Source organism: Mauremys mutica, chromosome 1 (genome assembly GCF_020497125.1).
Source record: "Mauremys mutica isolate MM-2020 ecotype Southern chromosome 1, ASM2049712v1, whole genome shotgun sequence".
In the NCBI taxonomy this organism is placed as follows: domain Eukaryota; kingdom Metazoa; phylum Chordata; order Testudines; family Geoemydidae; genus Mauremys; species Mauremys mutica.
The window spans coordinates 49,233,733-49,257,260 of record NC_059072.1 but is presented as its reverse complement, the minus strand read 5'-3'; the positions used below and the strand labels follow the sequence as shown (position 1 = coordinate 49,257,260).

Sequence of the window (23,528 nt, the reverse complement as noted above, 5' to 3'; positions counted from 1 at the left end):
TTTTGCTCGTTTCTTCTTGTGTGGAGACCTTTTGAATAGTTTTGTATAAATGTTTAAAATCACTAAAAATAATATGTATCTTAGCTGTGCAATAACATGTAAATGTTGCAGTGCCTTTTTTAAAGTAAATCTCTGCTGTTGATGGAAGACTTTGGGCTTTAGGGCCTACTGTGTCTCTGATTTTGCCGCTTAGTCACCTCAACCACCTTGCTACTTGCAAACTGGTTGAACCTGAAAAGTAGCCTAAGTTTTTCAAACCAAAGTGACTAATGGCCGAGTCAGAGGTTAGCCCTGTTAAAGTGCTACTCTCCCCAGCACTATGCTACAGCTGCAAACACAGCTCAGGCATGAAAGCCTCCTTTTTGGAAGTGGGGTCTCTCCCTCCCCCTCTGCTGCCACCCGGTTTGATCAGGGCACTTGCAGGGTTACAACCCCAGCAAGGCCCATACCCAACCCCAGCCACATGGGTAGGAGGATGCTCCCAGGTTGGGCCTGGGGCCCATGCCTCCTTCTGGTCCACCGTCCCTGCCCCAGCCTCTGGAGAACCGGTCGGGCAGCGGGACCTGGGGAGCCACCGCCCCCGAGCCTCGATCGCTGCCAGCCAGAGCTGGATGTGTTCAGTCTCCGGAAATGATGAAAAAGAAGAAGCGTTGGGGGGGCGGGAGAAGGACGAAAAAAGTCCCCGTTTGGTGCAGCGCGGTGGCTGGAGAGGGCGAGAGCCCGCGCGGTGGCCGGGCGCTAGGGGCTGCGGCGGTAGGAGCCCGGGGGCTGCACCGGCGGGAGGAGGCAGCAGCCGCAGCTGGAGAGGGGAGGCGAAGCGAAGAGGCGGCCGCACCGGCCGGGGAGATGCTGCTGCAGCTGCTGCTGCTTTGGGAGCCCCGGTAAGTTTCCCCTGCCCGGGGCGGGGACATCCCGCCACAGGAGGTGGCGGAGGGGCGCGTGCAGGGGCCGAGCAGAAGGCAAAGCCGAGGTACGGCGGGTGGCTTCTGCTGGCTATGGGGCGTTGAGCCCCCCCGAGCTCAGGAACCCCGGGGGCTCCGCTCCGAGCACTTCGTGCCTGGGCACTCCGAGGCGTGCAGCGGGCAGGGCAGGGGCGGAGGGACGCGTCTGCCGCGGAGTTGCAAACTTGTTGCTTCTTTGGGGCCGGCCCCTCCCCAAGCCCTCGCCCCGGAGCAGGGAGTGCGCGGCGGAGCAATGCACTCAAAAGGCCTCTCGTGTGTTTGTCCCTTCAGGGTGGCGTGTTAGGCTGGTCGGGGGGTGCAGGCTCCTAGGACGGGAGGAGAGAGCTGGCAGATGTCCCAAGCGAGGGAACCTCTTCCTCCGGGGCCTGACGGGCCGGCGCCTGCAGCCCCGACTGAGCGCAGCCTTCTGGTCTCGCTGCCTCGCGGTGAGTTGCTTTCAAGTTTCTCTCCAATTGTTGCGCCTCTGGTACGTTCCCTGGTTCATTCGGTGTGTGTAGGGAGCGGGGTGTTCAGCCCTGGTCTCTGCTGTTCCTCTGGACTCCGCTCGTTACTTAAAATGTGTCTCTGTTAGGGTGACCAGATGTCGCGATTTTATAGGGACAGTCCCGATGTTTGCGACTTTTTCTTATATAGGCTCCTATTTCCCCCTCCCCCCCCCGTCCCGATTTTTCATATTTGCTGTGTCTGGTCACCCTAGTCTCTGTGCAGCCAACAGAAAAAAAGGAGGTGGGTCTCACCCCCCACCACCCAAGTTCCTAACCGTTCCCTTTCTTTCGCTTCTCAGTCTTGTGGTTTTGTTTGTAAACACTTCTCTATAATGCCTCTCAAATTCCCAAGGTGTCCTCCGAGCAGATTGAGGTAGGCAGCAGGTCTGTGACCATGACTTGCTCAGGTTGGAAGTCACTTTTTGTTTTCCCTTTGAGGCTATGCTGAGATACTGCTGATAAACCCAGTTTGTGCTTTATTAACTTATTTTTAATCCACTATTCAAAGGGATGCATGTCATTTGTTTTCATTTTAGTACGACACTCTCAGAATTAAATCTGATTTTTATTTTTAGTTTGGCACTCAAATGAGTTGATTTCTGGAAAACCTTCATATAAATTAGTTTGACAACTTATCTTCTCAAGATAACATACAGGAGGATGTGGTCATTTACTGTACATACTTTTGGTCTGTGGCAATCAGGCTTTATCTTTTTCTTTTACAGCTGGCAGTTTTGATTTCAAGAATTCTGATAGTAATATAAAATAAGTCTCTGAAGCATAGAAAGGAAGAATCTAATTTAAAATTGCTTCACTTACCAGCTATGTATAAAGTTATACAGCATGATAACACAGTTGTACAACTGTATAATAATGCCACACTCTCTTCTTCGGCAACATCTTTAAATCAATAGCTATATGGAATCATTGTTGAAGTCTTGTTTGACCAGAAAGTATCCGAAGCTAAATAAAAATGTTCTGGCATGTAGAAATGTTAAATTGGCTTATACTGATCTTATTGTTTTCTTGTCCTAGAGAGTGACTCATAACTGCTAAACAGCAAAAGTTTTTTTTAAATTAGATACAGAAGATCAACCATGCAGAACTGAACTGTTAGAACCATGTTTTTGCCAGAAGAACCAATGTCTGTAATACCTATTTATTGTCAACATACTTTTTTGAGCATTAAGTGTCACCTTTATTGTGTCTCATAATCAGATGTCCATACTGGTTAAACTTTACATGTAGGCCATACGTAGAAATTATTGAAGTTTGGTCAGTGAAATAATTGATTTAGGAACATGACTTTATTTTTAAGATTTGAGGCTTTGAATTGGGTTTTTGTATTTTATTAATATGAAATAAAATCATTTAGCTTCCAAAATATTAGGCTTTTTATTTAATAACCTGGGACAAAATATGACACTAATTTGGCCATGGGCAAACTAAGTGTAAGAAGAAATTTGAATGGCATCTATTACTTGTGTAACTATCACTTTAAAGGATTATATGATCATATTCTGAAGAGCCAATGAATCAAAGCATTGTAAGTACTTTGATTTAGATTTGTTCACTGGTTGGGGTCTGTCACACACTTTGGAGTGGTTCACGACTGTAAATGCCAGCCTGAGGGTAGACACCTGTAACTGGTTGTATGTTTTATAATTAGATTTCACCAACCCAGTCCTGAAGCATTATACCAGTCTTACCAGGAAGTCACAGACAGTCCCCTTGGGCACTGCAGTCTATTGTGCCACCTAGGCGAGCTGGATTTAGTGATAAATGGTCACTTACACCAAAGATCACAAAATATTCAGGTTGTTCCCAGTCCCAAGAGACCAGTCACTCACCCCAAATCAGTTTGTACCTTAGATCTCACACCAAAGGCAATGCTGGTAACCAATCAGACAGTGAACTAACTCATAGAATCATAGAATATCAAGGTGGGAAGGGACCTCAGGAGGTCATCTAGTCCAACCCCCTGCTCAAAGCAGGACCAATTCCCAACTAAATCATCCCAGCCAGGGCTTTGTCAAGCCTGACCTAAAAAACCTCCCTAGATTCCACCACCTCCCTAGATAACCCATTCCAGTGCTTCACCACTCTCTGAGTGAAAATGTTTTTCCTAATATCCAAACTCAGGCTATATTAACTAAGAAAAGAAATGAGAGAGTTATTTACAGGTTAAAACAAGCAGACATATACACAAAATGAGTCTATGGTTCCAAAAAAGTGACAGAGCTATTGTAATCTGTCAATTCAAAAAGTCTTTCAGGGTGGACCAAGGGGTAACCCTGGGGATCTCTGCTTCAGTTTAGTGTCTATGGCCCCAAGAGAGTCCAGACTCCAAAGATGAAACATTTTCATGTTAGCTATCTTTATTTCCCTCTTTCAAAATTCAAAGTGATAGGACAAGGCCTTCTGCATGTAGCCTGTGTTGGTGTAATTAGCAAAGTTTTTGTATAGTGATGTCTTACAATGGCCCATTTAGTCTCATAGTCCTCCTTGGTGGGTGAGGGAACCACTCCTCTTGTCTGAGCTCTCAAGTTCAGAGCAGGCATTTTTACAGTTATAAAGTAAAAGATTACCTTATAGCACGGGATACAGAGATTACAATGAGATAAATGCATGCGGCAATTTACAACCAATTTATAGAGTCTAAACACATCCTTACAAGTTTTACATCTATCTTAAACAATACTAACATACAGGTGAGCTGGTCTGGTTTTCAGCTATGAATTTGTCAATTGTCAGCTGACACCTACACCTTGTCAAGAGCAGTGTCACACCCCCTGCAAACTCTTGAGGACATGCTCAACTTTAAGCATGGAAGAAGTTCCATTGATGGATTGGGGTCTTATTTGCTACAACTTTAAAATGTGATGTATTTTGATGATGAACCTAAACTTGTGTAGTATTTGTGGATATTTATTACTTTCTTTTAGCCTAAATCTGTTTTGGAGGGGAGGGGAAAAGGAAAGAGGTGAGTTTGTATCATTGTTAATCATTATTCCGGCGCTTCAATCAGTTTAGCAGTATATGGTTACAAAGCCAGGGTAATTCAGGAATTAGAGAATTGAAGGTTTAGGAAAAATATTTAGGCCTTTCACCCTTACACATATTAATCTCCTGTTGCTTAGTAAGTTATTACTCAGTGTTAGGCTGAAAGAACTGAGTTCATAGTTTTAGATCAGTGGTTTTCAACCTGTGGTCTGCAAACCCCTGGTGGTCCACAGACTATCTAAGATTTCCAAAAGGGTCCGTACCGCCATTTAAAATGTATTAGTGGTCCGCAATGAAAAAAAGGTTGAAAACTGCTGTTTTAGATGAATAAAATTGTTTTGGGGAAGAATAAATAAACTAATGTTATGCCTTTTATAAATGTGATCCCAGTACAGTATGTGTTCTAGTAAATATTTAAAAACTGAAGAAAAATGAAGTCTACAGACTAGCAGCAGAAGTATATCTTGTAGATTCAATTAAAGAGATTAGTTCTATGATGTCTAAAGGTATATTGTGTATATAATGTAAGGAAAACAGTATCCACCTCACCTTCAAATCAAGACCCTTGTGAAATATTTAACAAGCATTTGTTTTAAATAGAGGAAGTTGCTGCTTTTTAAATCAGTACTTAAGAAGAAATACCTCTAAAATACTCTTTGCTTTGTTAGGAAACAGAGGAATGCATGGAAGTGGAGTGCTAGTTTTCCCAATAACCCTGAATATTAGCAAATCAATTTGTATGAATTTTATTTTGAGGAACAAGACTTGCGGGGAAATAGCAATGAACATGTGCAATGTTCTGTAGAGCGATTTCCTTGTGGCCTGACCCTGTTAGATGCTGTTGAACACCTATGAGTCCATTGACTTCGCTGGAAGTTGTAGGTTTCTTGAAAAGCTTTTGTTTAGTATACTGAAAGACCAAAATGTTTTTTGGGGTAGGTCGGGGGTTCATGGAAATAATTTGAGTTATTAATTACACAGTTCTAGCTATCATATTGTTGAAATGTCTTCATTTTAAAAATAGGATTCCTTAAATTTGCAATAAATTTGCAAACTGAATCTCTGTTTGCCTGGGAAAACTGACAAAGTTTCATCAGTTAGATATAGCTGGCTTCTTGTGTAGAATAGAAAATATTAAGTCCACTTCAGTCAGAAAATCTATAATACAATCTTCTGAAATGTTTTCCAACTATTTGCAAAGACTCTGACTTCTTGAGGACATCCATTTCTTCTTCTCTTCCATAATTCTGCAATGCGTTGCAAGGAAAACAGACATTCCAATGGTGTTCTCCTCACTCAACTACTTATACTTCCAGTTGCACTGTCAGATAGAGAGCTGAAGATTAAATGTGCTTTCCCTCTTAAAACAAGACTCTTTATAAGGAAGAACTATTTAAGGTTTAACTGTCTGAAAAATGCCACAGTTATGTGACTAAGAAAAAAAGAAGTGGAAGAAAATAGCTTCAGCAACTAGCTGGGTACACCCATGCAAGTTGTGGGAAAGAAAGATGATGATGGCAGCAAAAGTTATGAAGTATATACTGGGCCACATCTATTATTTATTTATTTATTTACACCATGCTCACCAACATGGCATCGGAGCATCTCTCCAATCACCTTTCTTATTAGACCATTTTAAAATTAATTGATAAATATTTATGTGATTAAGGTAATTGGAATTTGGCTCTTCATGTTGCTGGGCTTACCATCAGTAGCAAATGAATTAGTAGTGTCGTCCCTTTTGAAATGGAGTCATTTTAATGCTTAGTTTTGACTCCTGAGAGCCGCATCAGCATCAGTGAGGTACCTCATCGGTACCAATGAGGTATACCTGGCACTGAGGAGAGCCCTAAGAATGCACCTTTGCTATACCTTTGAAGGTGCTTGTGCATTTCCTCCCCCAATAAAGATTAGGTCTGCTTGGGTGGGGCCATGATCCTGTCTGGACAGGCCCCTTGTAGTTGTTGAACTAGCAGTACTAGCATCTCTCACCTCCTGTGCTCCCCAGCTGCCTGACTGCCCCCTGTATTCGTGTTCTGTGGGATGTAGATTGGACAGTGAAGGACACCTAATGCACCTAACTAAGAAGTTTGACTCTCAGCATTTCTGAGCACCAGTAGCTCCCATTGAAGTAAAATGTCTAAAAATGTTAGCACTGACCTGGTGCTGTTTATTACTTTTACCCATGGATAGACTTTTTATATTAAATCCTGTGCATTTAAATAAACTGTACACTATTAGAAGGTTGATCTTGCACAGAACTCCAGCTGAATAATCAGGCCATATCTTCGACTGTTTTGGAGTATCATCTAAGAGTACTGAGCAAGCTTTTATCTTGGCCTGTTATTAACTAAAAATAATCTAGAATAACAATTAGTGAACATTGCCTAAGTGTTTGCAAAATAGAGGAACAACCAGTGTTAGTATGAAAGGAAGAATAATAACTGCACTTTAGAGAGTAACAGATATAGAGTGTTTATAGAAGATTTAGGGTGTTGAAACCGATTCAAACACTTCGGTTGAAAAAAATAGAAGAAATAAAGAGACAAATTCTGAAAATGACATCCAGCAGCCTCCTCTTTCCCTGCAAAATATACTTCCATCCAAATTCAAAATATGAAATGAATTTAGTGTTTGAAAAAAGAATTAATGTTCAGTGCCTCGTGAAAGCATTAAGCACATTCTCAACTTCAAGCATGTGCTCAAAGTCCCATTGAGTTTGCATACTTTAGTTCTTATGTGAATAGGGATGCTATCCTGGGGCCATAAAAGAATACTGCACCTAGATTGGATTTGGACTGTAGTAATCCTGCTTCACTGGGACTCCTAGAATTTCTTAAGATTACAGCTTGCCGTAATAGTTACACTTTACCAGCAGTCTCTGAGTGTTATGAGTAATGGGGATTTTTTTTTCAACTGTTGGGCAATTATAGTAATTTTATATCTGGAAACACACAAAGTAAGTACTTAACTAGTTTTGGAAAAAATAATCTGGCTTATTATTTTTGTGAAATTGGTTTACTTCATAGTTGTCGGCGTTGGTTCTAAAGTAGCACCAAATGAAAAGCAGAAACTCATAAGTGCCTAACTGTTGCTTTTCCTGTAAGCCTACTTCAGCTTTCAGTTTCATATGCATAGCACCAGTGAAATGATTCATGTCCACAGGGCTGGGATACATCTGTAAAGCTTTGCAGACGATACCAAGCTGGGAGGAGTTGCAAGTGCTTAGGAGAGATAGGATTAAAATTCAAAATGATCTGGACAAACTGGAAAATGGTCTGAAGTAAATAGGATGAAATTCAATAAGGACAAATGCAAAGTACTCCACTTAGGAAGGAACAGTCAGGAAAGATGTGGACAAATTGGGGAAAAAGTCAAGAGAAGAGCAACAAAAATGATTAAAGGTCTAGCAAACATGACCTATTAGGGAAGATTGAAAAAAAATGTGTTTGTTTACTCTGGAGAAGAGAAGACTGAGAGGGGACATGATAATAGTTTTCAAGTACATAAAAGGTTGTTACAAGGAGGAGGGAGAAAAAATTGTTCTCCTTAACCTCTGAGGATAGAACAAGAAGCAGTGGGCTTAAATTGCAGCAAGGGCGGTTTGGGCGGGACATTAGAAGAAAATTCCTAACTGTCAGGGTGGTTAAAAACTCAAATAAATTGCCTAGGGAGGTTCTGGAATTTCCATCATTGGAGATTTTTAAGAGCAGGTTAGACAAACACCTGTCAGGGATGGTCTAGATCAGTGTTTCCCAAACTTGGGACGCTGCTTGTGCAGGGAAAGCCCCTGGCGGGCTGGGCCGATTTGTTTGCCTACCCCGTCCGCAAGTCTGGCCGATTGCGGCTCCCACTGGCCACGGTTCGCTGCTTCAGGCCAGTGGGAGCTGCTGGAAGCGGCGTGGGCTGAGGGACGTACTGGCCGCCGCTTCCAGCAGCTCCCACTGGCCTCAAGCAGTGAACTGCGGCCACTGGGAGCTGCAATCAGCCGGACCTATGGACGGGGCAGGTAAACCGGCCCGTCCCGTCATGGGCTTTCGCTACACAAGCGGCGTCCCAAGTTTGGGAAACACTGGTCTAGATAATACTTAGTCCTGCCATGAGCGCAGGGGACTGGACTAGATGACACCTCGAGATCCCTTCTAGTCCTATGTTTCTATGATTTTGTCAGGGCCTTAGACTGTAGTTAGCTGATAGATCAACAAAGGGATTTAGGCACCTAATCGCCAGTTTTGCTGCCTAAATCCAAGGATTCAACTGAGAAGCAGGTCAGCTAAAAGTTGTAATGGATAAGTACTTTTGTGGGTCTAGTTCAGAGCTCCTAGGGACTGTTTTGTTTTGTTTTGTTTTAAAGCAGCAGTTCCTAGTACAAGAAGGACTTGATCCTGAGTCAGTACTGTAATACAATTGAATAACAGTAATAACCAAGGGAAGGGTATGATGCTTTTATTGTATCATTTGAAAAAACTTATGAAAGTTTTGAAGAGAGATTGTTTTTTTGGATGAACGCATTCTAATGAATATCAAACAATATCTAGGATGTTAGAGTTTGGAAATAAGCCGAGTTGAACTTTTTCCTACTCTCTGCCATTTTTTGAGGGTTAATTTCATATAGGCTGAAGGATGTAATGGAGAAGAGAAGGCTAGTATACAGAGAGAGAAATCTCAAGACCAAACTTCTTTGAACTAGAAAAGTGTTATAAGTTCCTACAGAAAACCCATGAAAAAGGAGTGCTCCCGTTTACCGCCTGAGCATGCCATTGCTCTCATACCATCTTTAGGCTCTGTTGGGAAAACTTTCTAAGTAGGTATGACACATCAACCAAGGTTCAAGCATTTGCTTGGATTGTTGGTAATAGTCATTGTAATGCTTTAATGTATTGACCTTGCTTTCAGGCATGTTTCATAGCAAAACACAAAAATAAAGTAAAACAACAAAACACCTACAAACACAATTTCTTTTAACCCTTGCAAATGGAGGCAATGTTCGCCTTCATGTGTGCTTGGACAGCAACTAGCACATTGTGCCAGCACTTCTGGAATCAAGAAAATAATCATAGAATCATAGGACTGGAAGGGAGATTGAGAGATCTAATCCTGTCCCCTGCACTCAAGATAGGACTAAGTATTCTAGACCATTCCTGACAGGTGTTAGTCTAATATAGAATCCAAGATTTTTCTCCATTATTTGAAGCCTAATAATGCAATCCAAGAAGCCTAAAATCTCAATTATGGGGAAAATTCCCATTTAAAAAAATAATTAAATTTAGATAATCTGCTGGGGTGGGGGTGGGGTAGGAAGGAGAGGGAAATGAGAAGGTAAGTCAATGGTTATTACTTTCACCGTGAAATCTGAAAAAATGTTGGGATAGACTTCGTCTATGGACATTTGGCGGAGATCCTCACTTGGTGAAGTTAATGGTGTTATGCTGCACATCTGTCTTTTGATATCCCTTCAGCAATTTAAGATACTCATTTTTGGATAATCCTCAAATCAAGAGTTATTTTACTGGTTAATTGCCACACTCCTTTCTTAAATGTTACACCTTTATTCTCCTGATGTTAACAGTTTAATCACAATTTCAGGATTGGTTCACAGAATAGCCAATTAAGTAGTGCTGGCTAGCAGTGTACTGTATATACAGTCATAGTTTTTCAAACAGAGGAAACAAAAATGAGAGAATTCAAGTATGGTTTAATCCTCAGCAATGAAAAGAAGTTGGGAAATGAGTATAAAACTAATAAAAAAAGTAAAATTAAAGGTCATGAATTATGAACTATTTCACTGCCCATAGCACAGTTTAGATATTGGGAAGATGTCTACTTAAGACCCAATGATAACTGCTGTAGCTGTGGTGACATCTAAGGAAATTTGACTCTTATGGTTGGTTCTACACTTAGAATTCCAGTTCACTTGATTAAAATTTAATTTGGAATTTTGACTGCCCCAAAATACAGTTATTCTTTCAGTAGGACTGTTTAATATCATCTACTACATCAAGATTCTAAATAGGGTTGTGCACCATCACATCTTATACAAAACAGTTACCGCTGCACAGTGAAACATCAATTGTTTTCCAGCAATTTAGGATTGGTATGATGATCTTCTTAATTTTGTTCTTCTGGTTAGTTTAAGAGCAAAATCTTTTAAAATGATTTAAATTGTTATCTGTGTGCTAGAAATACAGTAAATTAATAAAGGTAACATTAAGAATTTCATGCCCTTTCCCCCACACTATTCAACAAGTGGTAGTTCACTTTATTTTAAAATAGCTTTAAATAGCACACATTATAAAACACATTTAAAAATGTTATGTAGTTTGAAATATTATTTCAACTTGAAATCCAAGTGCAGTATTTTATGTACTATTTTAACATGGAATATAGATTTTTAAACTGGTGATCTGTCAGTGACTGATGTGTTGTGAATAAAATTGCCTATGGAAGATACCTATGAAAGCTTTCATTTATTTTGGAGAGTGAAAATATGGGTCAGTGCTTGTCAGCAGGAAGAAACTTCATATGGGAAGCTACGTGTGAACATATTACTGTTGAATTCCACAGTACTTGTAAAGAAGGCTTAAAAGTCTCTTGGCCAACACCGTGAAGTAAGCTTCCTTATGTTTGGAGTATGTTTATTACAAAAAGAAAAGCATTTTGTAAATTTGATTAAAAATTCATTTTAATTCAACAGTGACTTTTCATATCTTTAAAAAAACAACAACTGAAAGTTCTGTTACCATGGGATTTTTGTCTCCATCAGTTTTGGCTATTAGTCAATAAAAGTCCTTAGTCATATGTTGAATCTTAGACCTTTGACACAGTTCCTGTAGCTTTTATGAAATTCTCACATAGCAAGTAGTTTGTACACGAGATGCACGTCTGCATGGGCAAAAATACCAGATTTTGTGTGTCGTTTAGAGGTTTTTCTGAAAATGTTGTTTTGGAAGGTAAATAAATTTTGTTAAACTCAAAACACAGTTTGCCGTTAAACTGTCCTCTTAAGGTATGTTTGCATGTGAACATGTAAAATGCAAGCCCACTGAAAGACTTTCGTTAAAGAACTAATCTGATTAGATAAGCAAAAATGATGGGAAAACTGGTTAAAAACTAACATTATTGTGCATTATTTAAAAGGGGGGAATAACAATACTTACTACTGTTATCAGTGATTTGAAATTAAAATATGTTTTTCTTTGATTTAGAAAAATGTGACAAAGTGAATACAGCTGCAGGAGAGAGAGACATAACACCACCTTCCAATAACCAAAGCATAAAACCAGAGATACAAGACCAGTCCGTCTGGGGAAATCGCACTGATGGTGACCTCATCAGAAGTAAGTATTTCCAGAACAAATTGCTGTCGTTTAGGCTTGCTTTACTAGTGTAATGCAGTACTGACTGTTGACTCAGTTAAATGTGTGTCAAATCAATTATGTTGCAACTATAATGTATGTCAACAGAATTTCTTCCCTGAAATGATTCCTGTCAGCATTATCAGCAAGAGGTTGAAACCAAGACATAAACAAGATGTTTTGGTGATTTGAGTGTCTCTGCATAACAGTATAATAAGGAACTCCTGTACAGTTTACCTCTTTAAGATATAATATTATGTGATATGATGTACTTTGCCTATAAGTTCATGACAAGATGAGTTTATGTAGCAGACAAACTAGTTGCAGTGTGCAACTTTACTAGGTACTATCACCGTAGGTTTATCAAGTTACATGTTGAATTGGCAGAGTAAACTAGGCTCAGCGCAGCTTTCTGTAAAGCTAGAGCTTCCATTCAGATACACTGAGCAACAGCATTCTACAAGTTTATAAGGAATTTCAAGTCCTAAAGTAGCACGCTTGCAGAAAGGTCTTGCATAACAAAATGTAGCCTTGGCAGACCCAGAACTAAAAGAATGTTGTAAAACATATCTTAAAGCATGATTGGTAAGGGATTAACACTAGATAGCCTGACATTCTTTATTTAAAATAAATTATAGACTGGGGTGCACCTTGTAAAAGCTATTTCCATTTTCTCTTATCAACCATTGTTTATGCACTGTCCAATGTATCCTGAAAATTGCACATTTAAAGATAAAATGTTTTGCTAATAATTGTTAGTGCTAATACTATGTTTACTTTAACATTCTTTGAATAGTTGAGCTTTTGAAAGTCAAGGGAGTGGTAGCATGGGGAAATGTCTTTAATTACAAGGTATATTCATAAATTGAATAAACCTGAAGCAGCGTTTTGCATCTACTTTCAACCTGAGCAATGTGGACTGACCATCCACTTAAAGGTCAGAGTTGCGTCACAGTCTGCATGTATTGTCCTTCTTCAGCAAAGTTTCAGTAGGATAAATTTGTGGTATTCTAGTCCTCAGAACTCTCCATAATTAAGAATTTCTTTTCCCTTGTGGGGTTCCATCTCCTCCCCTCTCTGAGCAGCTGAATAAAAGTCTTTTTGAAATATCAACTTCTCCCTTTTTTAGATAACTCTGTAAATATTTTGCCGTATCTTGGATGTATTGTATTACCAGTTAGATGTTTCTTAGGAAAGCTTAAATTTACCTAAAGGTAAATCTGTACATTTTTCATAGTTTGGGGTAATAGTTGTTATATATCAGGGGTTCTCAAACTGAGGGTCGGGACCCCTCAGGGGGTCGCGAGGTTATTACATGGGGGGTCGTGAGCTGTCAGCCTCCACCCCAAACCACGCTTTGTCTCCAGCATTTATAATGGTGTTAAATATATAAACAAGTGTTTTTAATTTAAAAGGGGGGCAGGTCACACTCAGAGGCTTGCTCTGTGAAAGGAGTACAATAATTTGAGAACCACTGTCATATATGGTGCCATAAATGTATGTAAAGCAGTATGGTGGGAGAGCTGTGCCACAATTAACAGGTTCCTTATCCCAAAGGACTATCAGTCTAAGAGCATAAGCTAGGGCAGTTCAAAATACTGTACCGAGTATTAAGGTGTGTCTGCACTACAAGCTCTACAGAGGCAAACCTTCAGCTGCACCTGTGTAGTGCAGACATTTGCTACAGCAATGGGAGAGATTTTTCCATTGCTGTAGGAAATTCCTCCCCCTTCCTCTGAGAAGTGGTAGCTAGATCAATGGAAGAATTCTCCTCCGGACCTAGTGGTGTCCATATTGGGGCTGAGGTCGTCATAATTCCGTCTTTCAGAAAAATTCACACCCTTGAGTGATGTAGCGAGGTTGATCTAAGTTTTAGGTGTAGACCTAAGTTTTAGGCCTTAGAAAAGCAGAGTAGCTGGTAGCCATAACTGGAAAAAAGCTCTTTGGAAAAACTGTATGTTAAAAGGTTTTGGAAAGGAAGAGAGCGATGTTCTAAATGTAATGGCTACAGGCAAGAAAATGCACAGTTGAGAGTGAGCAAAGAGAGAGATGGGTGTAGTGGAGGAGATGAGAGTAGAATTGTTCACAGAAGGAGGGGTATGAGGATCCTTGTAGGTTAAGAGAAGAAGTTTGAATTTTATGTGGAATTAGAAAAGAGGTTGGGGAGGAAGGCATAGAGTTCTGGGAAAGTAAAATCACTTGGTAGCAATATTTTAGATGGACTGAACTGCAGTGGAGAGAGAATGGTATAGCAGAAGGTTGCAGTAGTCAAGATATAAAAACTAGTGCATGAATTCTGTTCTTGGCGGTTGGATTGGAGACAGAAGGGTGATTTTTTTTTTCTAGATATGGTATAGTAAGAAGCAGCAGGAATTAGCAAGTGCGTGGAAGTAAGGAGAGTCTAAAATGACACCATGATTGAAAGCCTGAGTAATGGGAGGGATCATCTCATCATTGATAAGACTGGAATCAGGGGCGGCTCTAGAAATTCCGCCGCCCCAAGCAGGGCGGCACGCCGCGCCGCTTGCGCCGCGCCGCTTGCGCCGCCCTTCCCCGGTCCCGCGGCCGGGGCAGAAGTGGCTGCGGACGGTCCCGTGGTCCCGCGGCTCCGGTGGAGCATCCGCAGGCATGCCTGCAGGAGCTCCGTCCGAGCCGCGGGACCAGCGCACCCGCCGCAGTCATGCCTGCGGGAGCTCAAGCGGAGCCGTGGGAAGAGAGGACCCTCCGCAGTCATGCCTGCGGCAGGTCCGCTCCTCCCGGGGCTCCTGTGGACCTCCTGCAGGCATGACTGCGGAAGGTCCGCCGGAGAGAAATGTCGCCCTGCCAGGACAATGCCGCCCCACGCGCCTGCTTGGCGCGCTGGGGTCTGGAGCCGGCCCTGACTGGAATAGGATAAACATCCACCAAAATATTTATTAGGATTTTCAGAAGGGTTTGGCATTGGCTTAATTGCTCCCATTGAAGTCAATATCAGTTTTACCATTGACTTCAGTGACAGCAGAGTTAGGTCAATGCTGAATACCTCTAAAACTCCCATCCTTTCTATTTGAGTTTCATATAACAGTAAAGTGCTGCCTTACGATGAAGCATGTGTGAATAACTGTTGTGAGATAATGAATACTCATTTTTTATTTCACCATTGTTTTTTTCCCTTAATTTTCTTAATGCAGAGCAAAGTGATCCTCCAAGAAAAAGTAGTAAAAATCATAATACTGAAGCAGATTTTCTCACTGTTCATCAGTTGTGGGCATGAGGAGAGACGTAGCTTTTACATCGCATGAACAGTATTTGACTCAATTACGTACCGCAAGTGCTATTTGTAAAAGTTTTACACATTGGTCTTCTTGATAATTGAAGCTTGAATAACAGACCAAGTACAATAAAGAGAACCTTGTGTGTCTAAAACATTGTTTATCATCTGAATAATAAGTACTTCAGCTAAGCATGCCAATGATTCAACCAAGTATGCTGTAGTATTCAAGTAAATTCAAGAAATATTGTATATAAAAATAAGTCTGGGGCTAGAAGTAAACAGTTTTTGGCATATGGTTATATTTTAAATAAGAAAATTTACATTACACTGCCTAGTCAAATAATTAGCTTTTTGTGTTTTAAGTTAATTTTAAACAAAGGACACATTGTAATTTTTGTTCAAGAGTCTTGCCATCTATTTACCACTGTACTAATGATTCAGTTTCTCTTTTTCCATATGGATTGTTTTGTCCACCCACACAGTTGATACATGTCTCCTTTTGTAATAAGAACCTTTTAGTTTTCATATTATAAATGTTTCCATCTGTTAATTTTCCAAGTTTTTCTTTTTTACAGATGTTTGTTATCCTGCTGTGTATGTAACTAAATTCATCCGACAGTTTTACTGATCCACATATAGTACAATAGATTCGAATTTTAGGGACTCTGTGTAACGAGTTCACTATTTTTATCATTGCTCATTTGCATTTGTAAATTCATGTTACCTGGCAGAATTAATAAACTGAACATAAGAATGGCCATAGTGGGTCAGACCAAAGGTCCATCCAGCACAGTATCCTGTCTACTGACAGTGACCAATGTCAAGTGCCCCAGAGGGAGTGAACCTAACGGGTAATGATCAAGTGATCTCTCTCCTGCCATCCATCTCCACCCTCTGACAAACAGAGGCTAGGGACACCATTCCTTACCCATCCTGGCTAATAGCCATTAATGGACTTAACCTCCATGAATTTATTTAATTCTCTTTTAAACCCTGTTATAGTCTAGCCTTCACAACCTCCTCAGGCAAGGAGTTCCACAGGTTGACTGTGCGCTGTGTGAAGAAGAACTTCCTTTTATTTGTTTTAAACCTGCTGCCCATTAATTTAATTTGGTGGCCCCTGTTTCTTATATTATAGAAACAAGTAAATATCTTTTCCTTATTCAATTTCTCCACACCACTCATGATTTTTATAAACCTCTATCATATCCCCCCTTAGTCTCCTCTTTTCCAAGCTGAAAAGTCCTAGCCTCTTTAATCTCTCCTCATATAGGACCCGTTCCAAACCCCTAATCATTTTAATTGCCCTTCTCTGAACCTTTTCTAATGCCAGTATATCTCTTTTGAGATGAGGAGACCACATCTGTACGCAATATTCAAGATGTGGGCATACCATGGATTTATATAAGGGCAATAAGACATTCTCTGTCTTATTCTCTATCCCTTTTTGAATGATTCCTAACATCCTGTTTGCTTTTTTTGACTGCCACTGCACACTGTGTGGACGTCTTCAGAGAACTATCCACGATGACTCCAAGATCTCTTTCCTGAGTAGTTGTAGCTAAATTAGCCCCCATCATATTGTATGTATAGTTGAAATATCTCATCCACTCACTGTCTCATACAAACCCCTTCACATCCCTTAGCTTGCACCCCGTTCCCCAAACCAGCTGCCTAACTGGTTTTGCTGCACCTCTACATGCTTGGACTCCCACACATCCCTCTGTGACTCCCCCCTCCCCCCCCACCCAGAATCCTCAAACCCAAGTCTCAGAAACCAGTAATGAACACAATCATACTACCCCTGACAAGTGGCCTACCCCCAACATGCATCTTTCTCCCAGTTAATGATCATTCAGGGCGTAGTGTAGGCATACTTACAAGATTAACTGTATTCTGGAAAGCAGTGACTCTTAAAAGGACCTGGATGTCATGATGGATAATCAGGTGACCATGAGTTCCCACTGCACTGCTGTGGCCAAAAGGGTTATTGCAATCCTTGGATTCATGAATGGGAGAATTTTAGGTAGGAGTTGGGAGGTCCTATTACATCTGTATTTGGCCGTACTTGCATACTGTGTCCAGTTTTGGTGTCCACACAAGGTTATGTTAATAAATTAGAGAGGGTTCAGGGGAGAGCCATGAGAAAGATTAAAGGATTGGAAAATATGCCTTATAGTGAGTAACTCCAGGGGCTCAATCTATTTATCTTAACAAAGAGAATGTTAAGGGTGATGTGATCACAGTTTATTACCTTTTGGCTAAGATCAAGTGTAATACCTACATGGGAAATAGAAATTTGATAATGGAGGGCTCTTCAAGCTAGCAGAGGAAGGTATAACAAGATCCAATGGATGAAAATTGAAACTAGACAAATTCACATTAGAAGAAAGGCATATATTTTTTTTATCAGTGAAAGTAATTAACCATAGGAACAATTTACCAAAGGTTGTGGTGGATTCTCAATCACTGGAAATTTTTAAATCAAGCTTGGATGGGTTCCTTAAAGATATGCTGTAGTTCCAACAGGAATTAATTCAATTAAGTTTTATGGCCTGTGTAGTACAGGAGGTCAAACTAGATGATCACAGTGGTCACTTCTGGCCACATAATCTATTAACACTTATGCGTGAAGTTAGCTATCTAACACTGAAAGGTAATGAAATGCATGCTGTGACATACATTTTTTCTTTAGTTTCTTCAGTTTCATTCTCATTGGAAGAGAATAATACAAATTAATCTAACTGGTAATCATTAGAGGCAGTGAGAGATTAGTGTGAATTCTTTAATTGCCTGGAGGAAGGAAGGAGCCCAACCTTGTTTGTTTGTTTTTGCATTCCATACTGCCAACAGTGTGCTAGGTACTGCCCATGTGTGCAGGAGGCCAAAGGGTCCGGTCCAAAGAGCTTGCAGAAGAAGCTCAATGTCTCTATGAAGACAAACATACAAACAGTAGTGGGAAGGAAAGCATCCAAGCATGAGTAGTCTGGAAGAAAGTATCAGCCCACCATTTCTGTTGTGAGTGCATTTTTTGCACACACGTGTGTTCTCACAAGTGTATGGTGCTTATCAAGTAGTCAGTCACCCAATAGTTAGTATTTGCATCCGCAACACATTGCCCAGTAGGTCAAAACATAGCTATAGTTCTTCTAGTATAATTAGCTAGGCAGGTAGCAGAATGTTTGAACCTAGCCTCAGAACCTGGAAGAACCATTGTCTTGTTCTGAGGCAGGCCAAGGACTCTGTATTACCACATTGCAACCCTCTCACACCAAGTGCTTGGTTTTGACGCCCTTCTCTGGACTTCATCCTTCAGATGGTAATCTCCTGTAATCAGCCTACTCCAGCCTTCAATTTGGTAGCTCTGTATGGCTCCTGTTGTAAGAGAGTTCTCTCTGCACCAGCAGCAACTAAAGTTTTTGATCAGCCAGGATTTTATAGCTTTGAAAAATCCCAGAAACTATTATAAACCTTTTCCCTTCCACAGAGAATCACCCTCGGCCTTCTTATTTCAGGATTCTGCAAGCATTCAGGATACTATTCCTCTAATGAAGCTGTTCTAAAGCCAGCCTCTTATCAGGTTTGCCTTCTTCCTTAGTTATGAATTTAAGTACCAGCAAATAGCTCTTTTCCCCCCTCATCCTAGTAATGTCAGGCATCCTTTATGGAGACTCTACTTCTGCTGCAACCCTTCTTTGATACGTGGGGGAGGGGTGCCTGATGGAACATGAGAGCTCTGGGAACAGAAATTCCGCTATCCAAGTATGCAGAAAATAGGCTGGGCCAGGCAGGAAAAAAGAAACCTTCACAAGCACTCATACGCCCCTTCACATACCCCATAGCTATATATGCTGAGCCCATTAAACCTATCCTGTCCTTGCCCGTTGCTGTGCACCCACACCTTTCAAAGGCTCTGTATGTTTTTTCCCCTGTTAAGCTGAAATTAAAGAAGGTTCTTAAGTTTAACCACATTTGCTTTAACTAGTGTCTGTGGAAAAGGCTATGATGCAACACCACTGCTTGTAGCAGTGCTTCTCTCCCCCAGTTGGAGATGGAGTGTTCATTCTTTTACCGATCCCAAACTACAGTGGCTTCTGCAGTTTAATACTCAAACTATACTGGCACAGAAAACGTCTTTTTTTTATAGTCAAAACAACATTCAAAAGGATTAAGTAGGTCGATTTTAGACACAAGTCTTACAGAAAGTGAAAAGTCATCATTAATGTACATTTTATGTAGGAAAAAGAATGTGTGTGTGATGGGGGGGAGTTTCAGTGACTTGATCGTTATTTACTTGTGAGGATTTAATATCCGTTCTCGTTCTCAAGAAGGACCTTAGCTTTGTGATATTTAAGAAAACAAAAATCATCATAGATTCAAATTGTCATGAATAATTGATTAATAATAATCCAATTCTGAAAATTAAATAGCCTAAAATATGCCCATGTTTTACAGATAGAAAGGTCATTGCTATCCATCATTTCTCTGCTTCAATTGCCTCTTTCTCCTCTACTAAACAGCATCCTGCATAAGGGTTCTTCTCTTGGGAAAGGGATACTTCATCCATCTCTGGGGGGATAAACTACCATTTACATTGTTGTGCCCACTATCTTAATTAAAGAAAAGGAGGTAAGGAAGGTGCTGTGATTATATTACTGTAGGAGATTTATGATCTTCTCTATTACTCAAATTTATACTGATTTTATTTTCTACAGTTAATTAATGAATTAATGAGTTAATTAATGAAAACAAAAGGTCTATTTTGGTATTTGCAACGCAGTATTTTTGTTTTTTGGTAGGTTATTTTTATAACTTGTTATAGTATAGTATCTGATTTTAGAATGATCCCTTCTGCTTGATTTCAGTCTGAAGATGAATTTTTCATAGAAATCTTATAGTGTATTAAACCATTTTAAAGTTATGAGAATGAAAAATCTTTTTCTGTTTAAAAAACTGTCTTAGTGCTTGAAGTAACTCAAATGGCTGTTTTCAAACTTCAGAGTTGGCAACGCCTCTATGATGGCTAGTTACTTCGTAAGTCTAAAATGCTTTAAAAATTTGATTAATAGAAATGAATGAAAATAGCATACTGATCCTAAGTCATCCATCCTCCTCCTTAAAGACGTAATTGCATAATGTTCCAAATGGGATTGATGCAGTGCACGAGCAGACGTGTGACCAGAAGTGTGTCTAAATAAACAGCCCAGTTTTGTTTATTTCAATGCCCTGACATTCAAACAAAGGCATCTAGGATATGATCTTGAATGTTTGATCCCCTTCGAGACGTTTAACACATTTTCAGAGGAAGTGTGTCCAGACAATAGATATAGTAGTTGTGTCTAGGAGCACCTTTATGTGTAGCCACTTTTTGGGACTCCTAAGCAATTTCTCCTTCAACCAGATCACCCTAACTTCTCACCCGTCTACCATATGCCTCCTTTACTAACTTCTGCTTTTCCCTCTAATGTGCTTCCTCTCTCTCAACTCTCAGATCTCCTCCAGTATATACTGACTGGCCTAATGCCATGTGTATTTTAACTTGTTCTTCCTAGCCGGTTGTTTAATTCCTTATCTGAAACTAAATCTATTATATTGTTTATTCAAGTGAACTATTACAGTGAAGTGGAGAAAAGAGTTTGGCACCCAAAAGACTGATGACCTACCAAATATTAAGATTGCTCACAAAGTGCATACTTTTGAAATCACCGTATTTCAAAATGTTGAGCATAAGCTAATCCTTTCAGCACTATATAAGGATGAATAATGTGACCTATTGTGACAGTTTTCAGCCAGTAAGTACCAAAACATTAATTTTGATTATTTAACTTATTTTAAAAAGACAACACAGGACAAGTTATACATCTTGTATTATATTGGTTATACATCTAGTACTATATACAGTTATTCTGATAAGCTTGGTCTTAGATTGTACGCCAGTTGTTGTGGGAATTCTGATCTTGAATGAGAAGTTTAAGGGCTTAGTCAGCTTGGGGCAGGTCACTGCATTATGTGCTGCTTGTATTCTAGAGTGGGCCTTTCTGTGGCACTTGAGTTTAGTCCTGATACAGGTGCATCAAGCCTAGAGGAGGAGAATTTAGAAGATTTGAATACATGTGCAGTTGATGTAAACTGGTAAATGCAAGTGAGAAATCTGTAAGCCATTACTAGCAGTACACAGACAGAATAACAATCTTGACTATTCCTGATATGCTCATCACAGTTCTGAGGTAGCACAATCAATCGAGTCACATTATATTTCTCCGTAATGGATACTATTCACCACTACTCCCTGATGATTGAGCTCTGATTGTTTAGATTCTCTCCCCCACCTCCCCTTCTTCTAATGAGAAATGTGGATGAGTTGTTCTTTCCTATTGTGAGGAAGGCTTTTGCAAAAAGGTAGGATTTAGATTGTCCCTGGAAAGGGTCCATTTTGAGATCATTCTTATTTTTTTGCTGTCAGATATTCCAAGGTCCCTCAGCTGAGCATGTTCTGCCCCTTACTTGGTAAGACAGTATCTGAGATAACCAGGCCCTCATCAGTCAAGGTCCTTGAAGGTTAGAACCAGGACTTTGAACTGAACCCGATATTGGAAGCCAGTAGGATCAGCAAAGTTCCAGTGATGTGCACTTCGTAGCCTTTTTTGCTTAAAAAAATGGGGGGGGGAGCTGCTGCATTCTGTATAAATTGAAAATGTCTTGGTTTTTAATACACAACCCCAGATAGAATGAGTTGCAGTGGTTTAACCACCATAGCTAGTTTTTCATAGTATGTAACCTCCCGGGTGACTGAATGTGGAAGAAGGTGTTTTTTTGTTGTTGTTTTTTTGCTATGGCCACTACTTGTGTATGTAGCAGCAGTCATGATTCCAACAGGAACCTTAGATGCTGTGCTGGGTGATCACAGTGTTGATGCATGTATGTTACATATATTAATGGCCAAGATTATTTGAGGTCTCTTGTTTCTGTATAACTGCATTCCCGCGTCAACAGCACTTTACTTGGTTGCTAGGATGACAATCATAAATTCTGTATATAGTTTGTGATTTCCAGATAAATTTAAAGATGTCATGTTTTGACTATAAAGTAAATTCTAGCTACATTTCAGAATAGTGTCTGTTGTTGTTGGTACCATGTCAGATAAACTTAATCCAAAACTGTTATATGCTGAATTGGTTTTAAAAATAGTTCACTATCATTGTAATTACGTCTCTTAATTAGAAAATATCATGTATATTTGTTTTGTGCTTTTAAAGTGAAAGAAGAATAAAAGTGTGACCAAATTCAATGTGAAATATTATGGAGTCCCTGAGTAAGTGTGTGGCTTCAGTCTGCTATTTTCAGTAATACTGCTTTCAATTAGCCATATTTAGCATTGCAACAACAAATTACATACAGTACAAAAACATGATCATACATGGCTTGTACTTTTAGAATACATTTTTGCCAATCTCCCCCACAAAACCAATGAACGTGAACCATTGCAGAAATGGTTAGCATTTCTCATTTTAATTTCTATGTATTTTTGGTGTGTTTTATAGCACAACTTGGTATAGGTTGCATGGCTGAAGAGTGTTAATGCATCTTCCATATAATATGTGTGTGTGCGCATGCACATATAGGTTACATATCACAGTGAATTCTCTCTATCACTTAAATCAGCCTCTATACAGAGGACTGGAAGATAGCTAAATGTATGCCATTTTTAAAAAAAAAGCCTCCAAAGGCGATTCTAGCAATTACAGGCTGGCAAGCCAACTTCACTACCAGGCAAATTGGTTGAAACTATAGTAAAGAACAGAGTTATTAGACATGTAGATGAACATGATATGTTGGACAAGAGTCAACACAGCCTTTTTAAAAGAAAATAATGCCTCACCAATCTATTAGAATTATTTGGGTTGACTCAACAAGCACATGGACAATGATGATCCCGTTTTATAGTGTACTTGGACTTTCAGAAACCGTCTGACAAAGTCTCTTAAACACAGGAAGCAGTCATGGGATAAGAGGGATCATGGATTAGTAACTGGTTAAAACATAGAAAACAAAGGTTAGGAATAAATAGTCATTTTTTTTAGAATGGGGAGAGATAAATTGTGGGATTTCCTCAGGACCTATATTGAGACCAGTGCTGTTCAGCATATTCATAAATGATCTGGAAAAGGGGGTAAATAGTGAGGTGGCAGAGATTGCAGCCGATACAAAATTACTTATGAAATCCAAAGCTGATTCCGAAGAGTAACAAAAGGATCTCAGAAAACTGGGTGACTGGGCAACAAAATAGCAGATGAAAGTAAGTGTTGATAAATGCAAAGTAATGCACACTGGAAAACATAATCTCAATTATACATACAAAATGATGGGATCTAAACTAGCTGTTGCTATTCAAGAACAAGACCTTGGAGTCATTGTGAACAGTTCTCTGAAAATATCAGCTTTTTAGACTCCTGCTGAACATTGAGTAAAC

General features: G+C 40.0%; 1 protein-coding gene across 7 annotated transcripts in view; it reads left to right on the top strand.

Moving 5' to 3' along the window:
* The window catches only part of MDFIC (MyoD family inhibitor domain containing), a 156,035-nt gene that overhangs the window by 82,461 nt on the left and 50,046 nt on the right, over positions 1-23,528 (top strand). For 5 of the 7 annotated variants that reach the window (XM_045010789.1, XM_045010942.1, XM_045011007.1 and 2 more), the window contains one exon: positions 11,656-11,787. In XM_045010789.1, coding sequence (XP_044866724.1) covers positions 11,656-11,787 — 132 coding nt within the window. Of the gene's footprint in view, positions 1-644; positions 882-925; positions 971-1,232; positions 1,388-11,655; positions 11,788-23,528 lie in introns of those variants that run through there. The other 2 variants (XM_045010544.1, XM_045010622.1) reach the window with 2 other exon arrangements.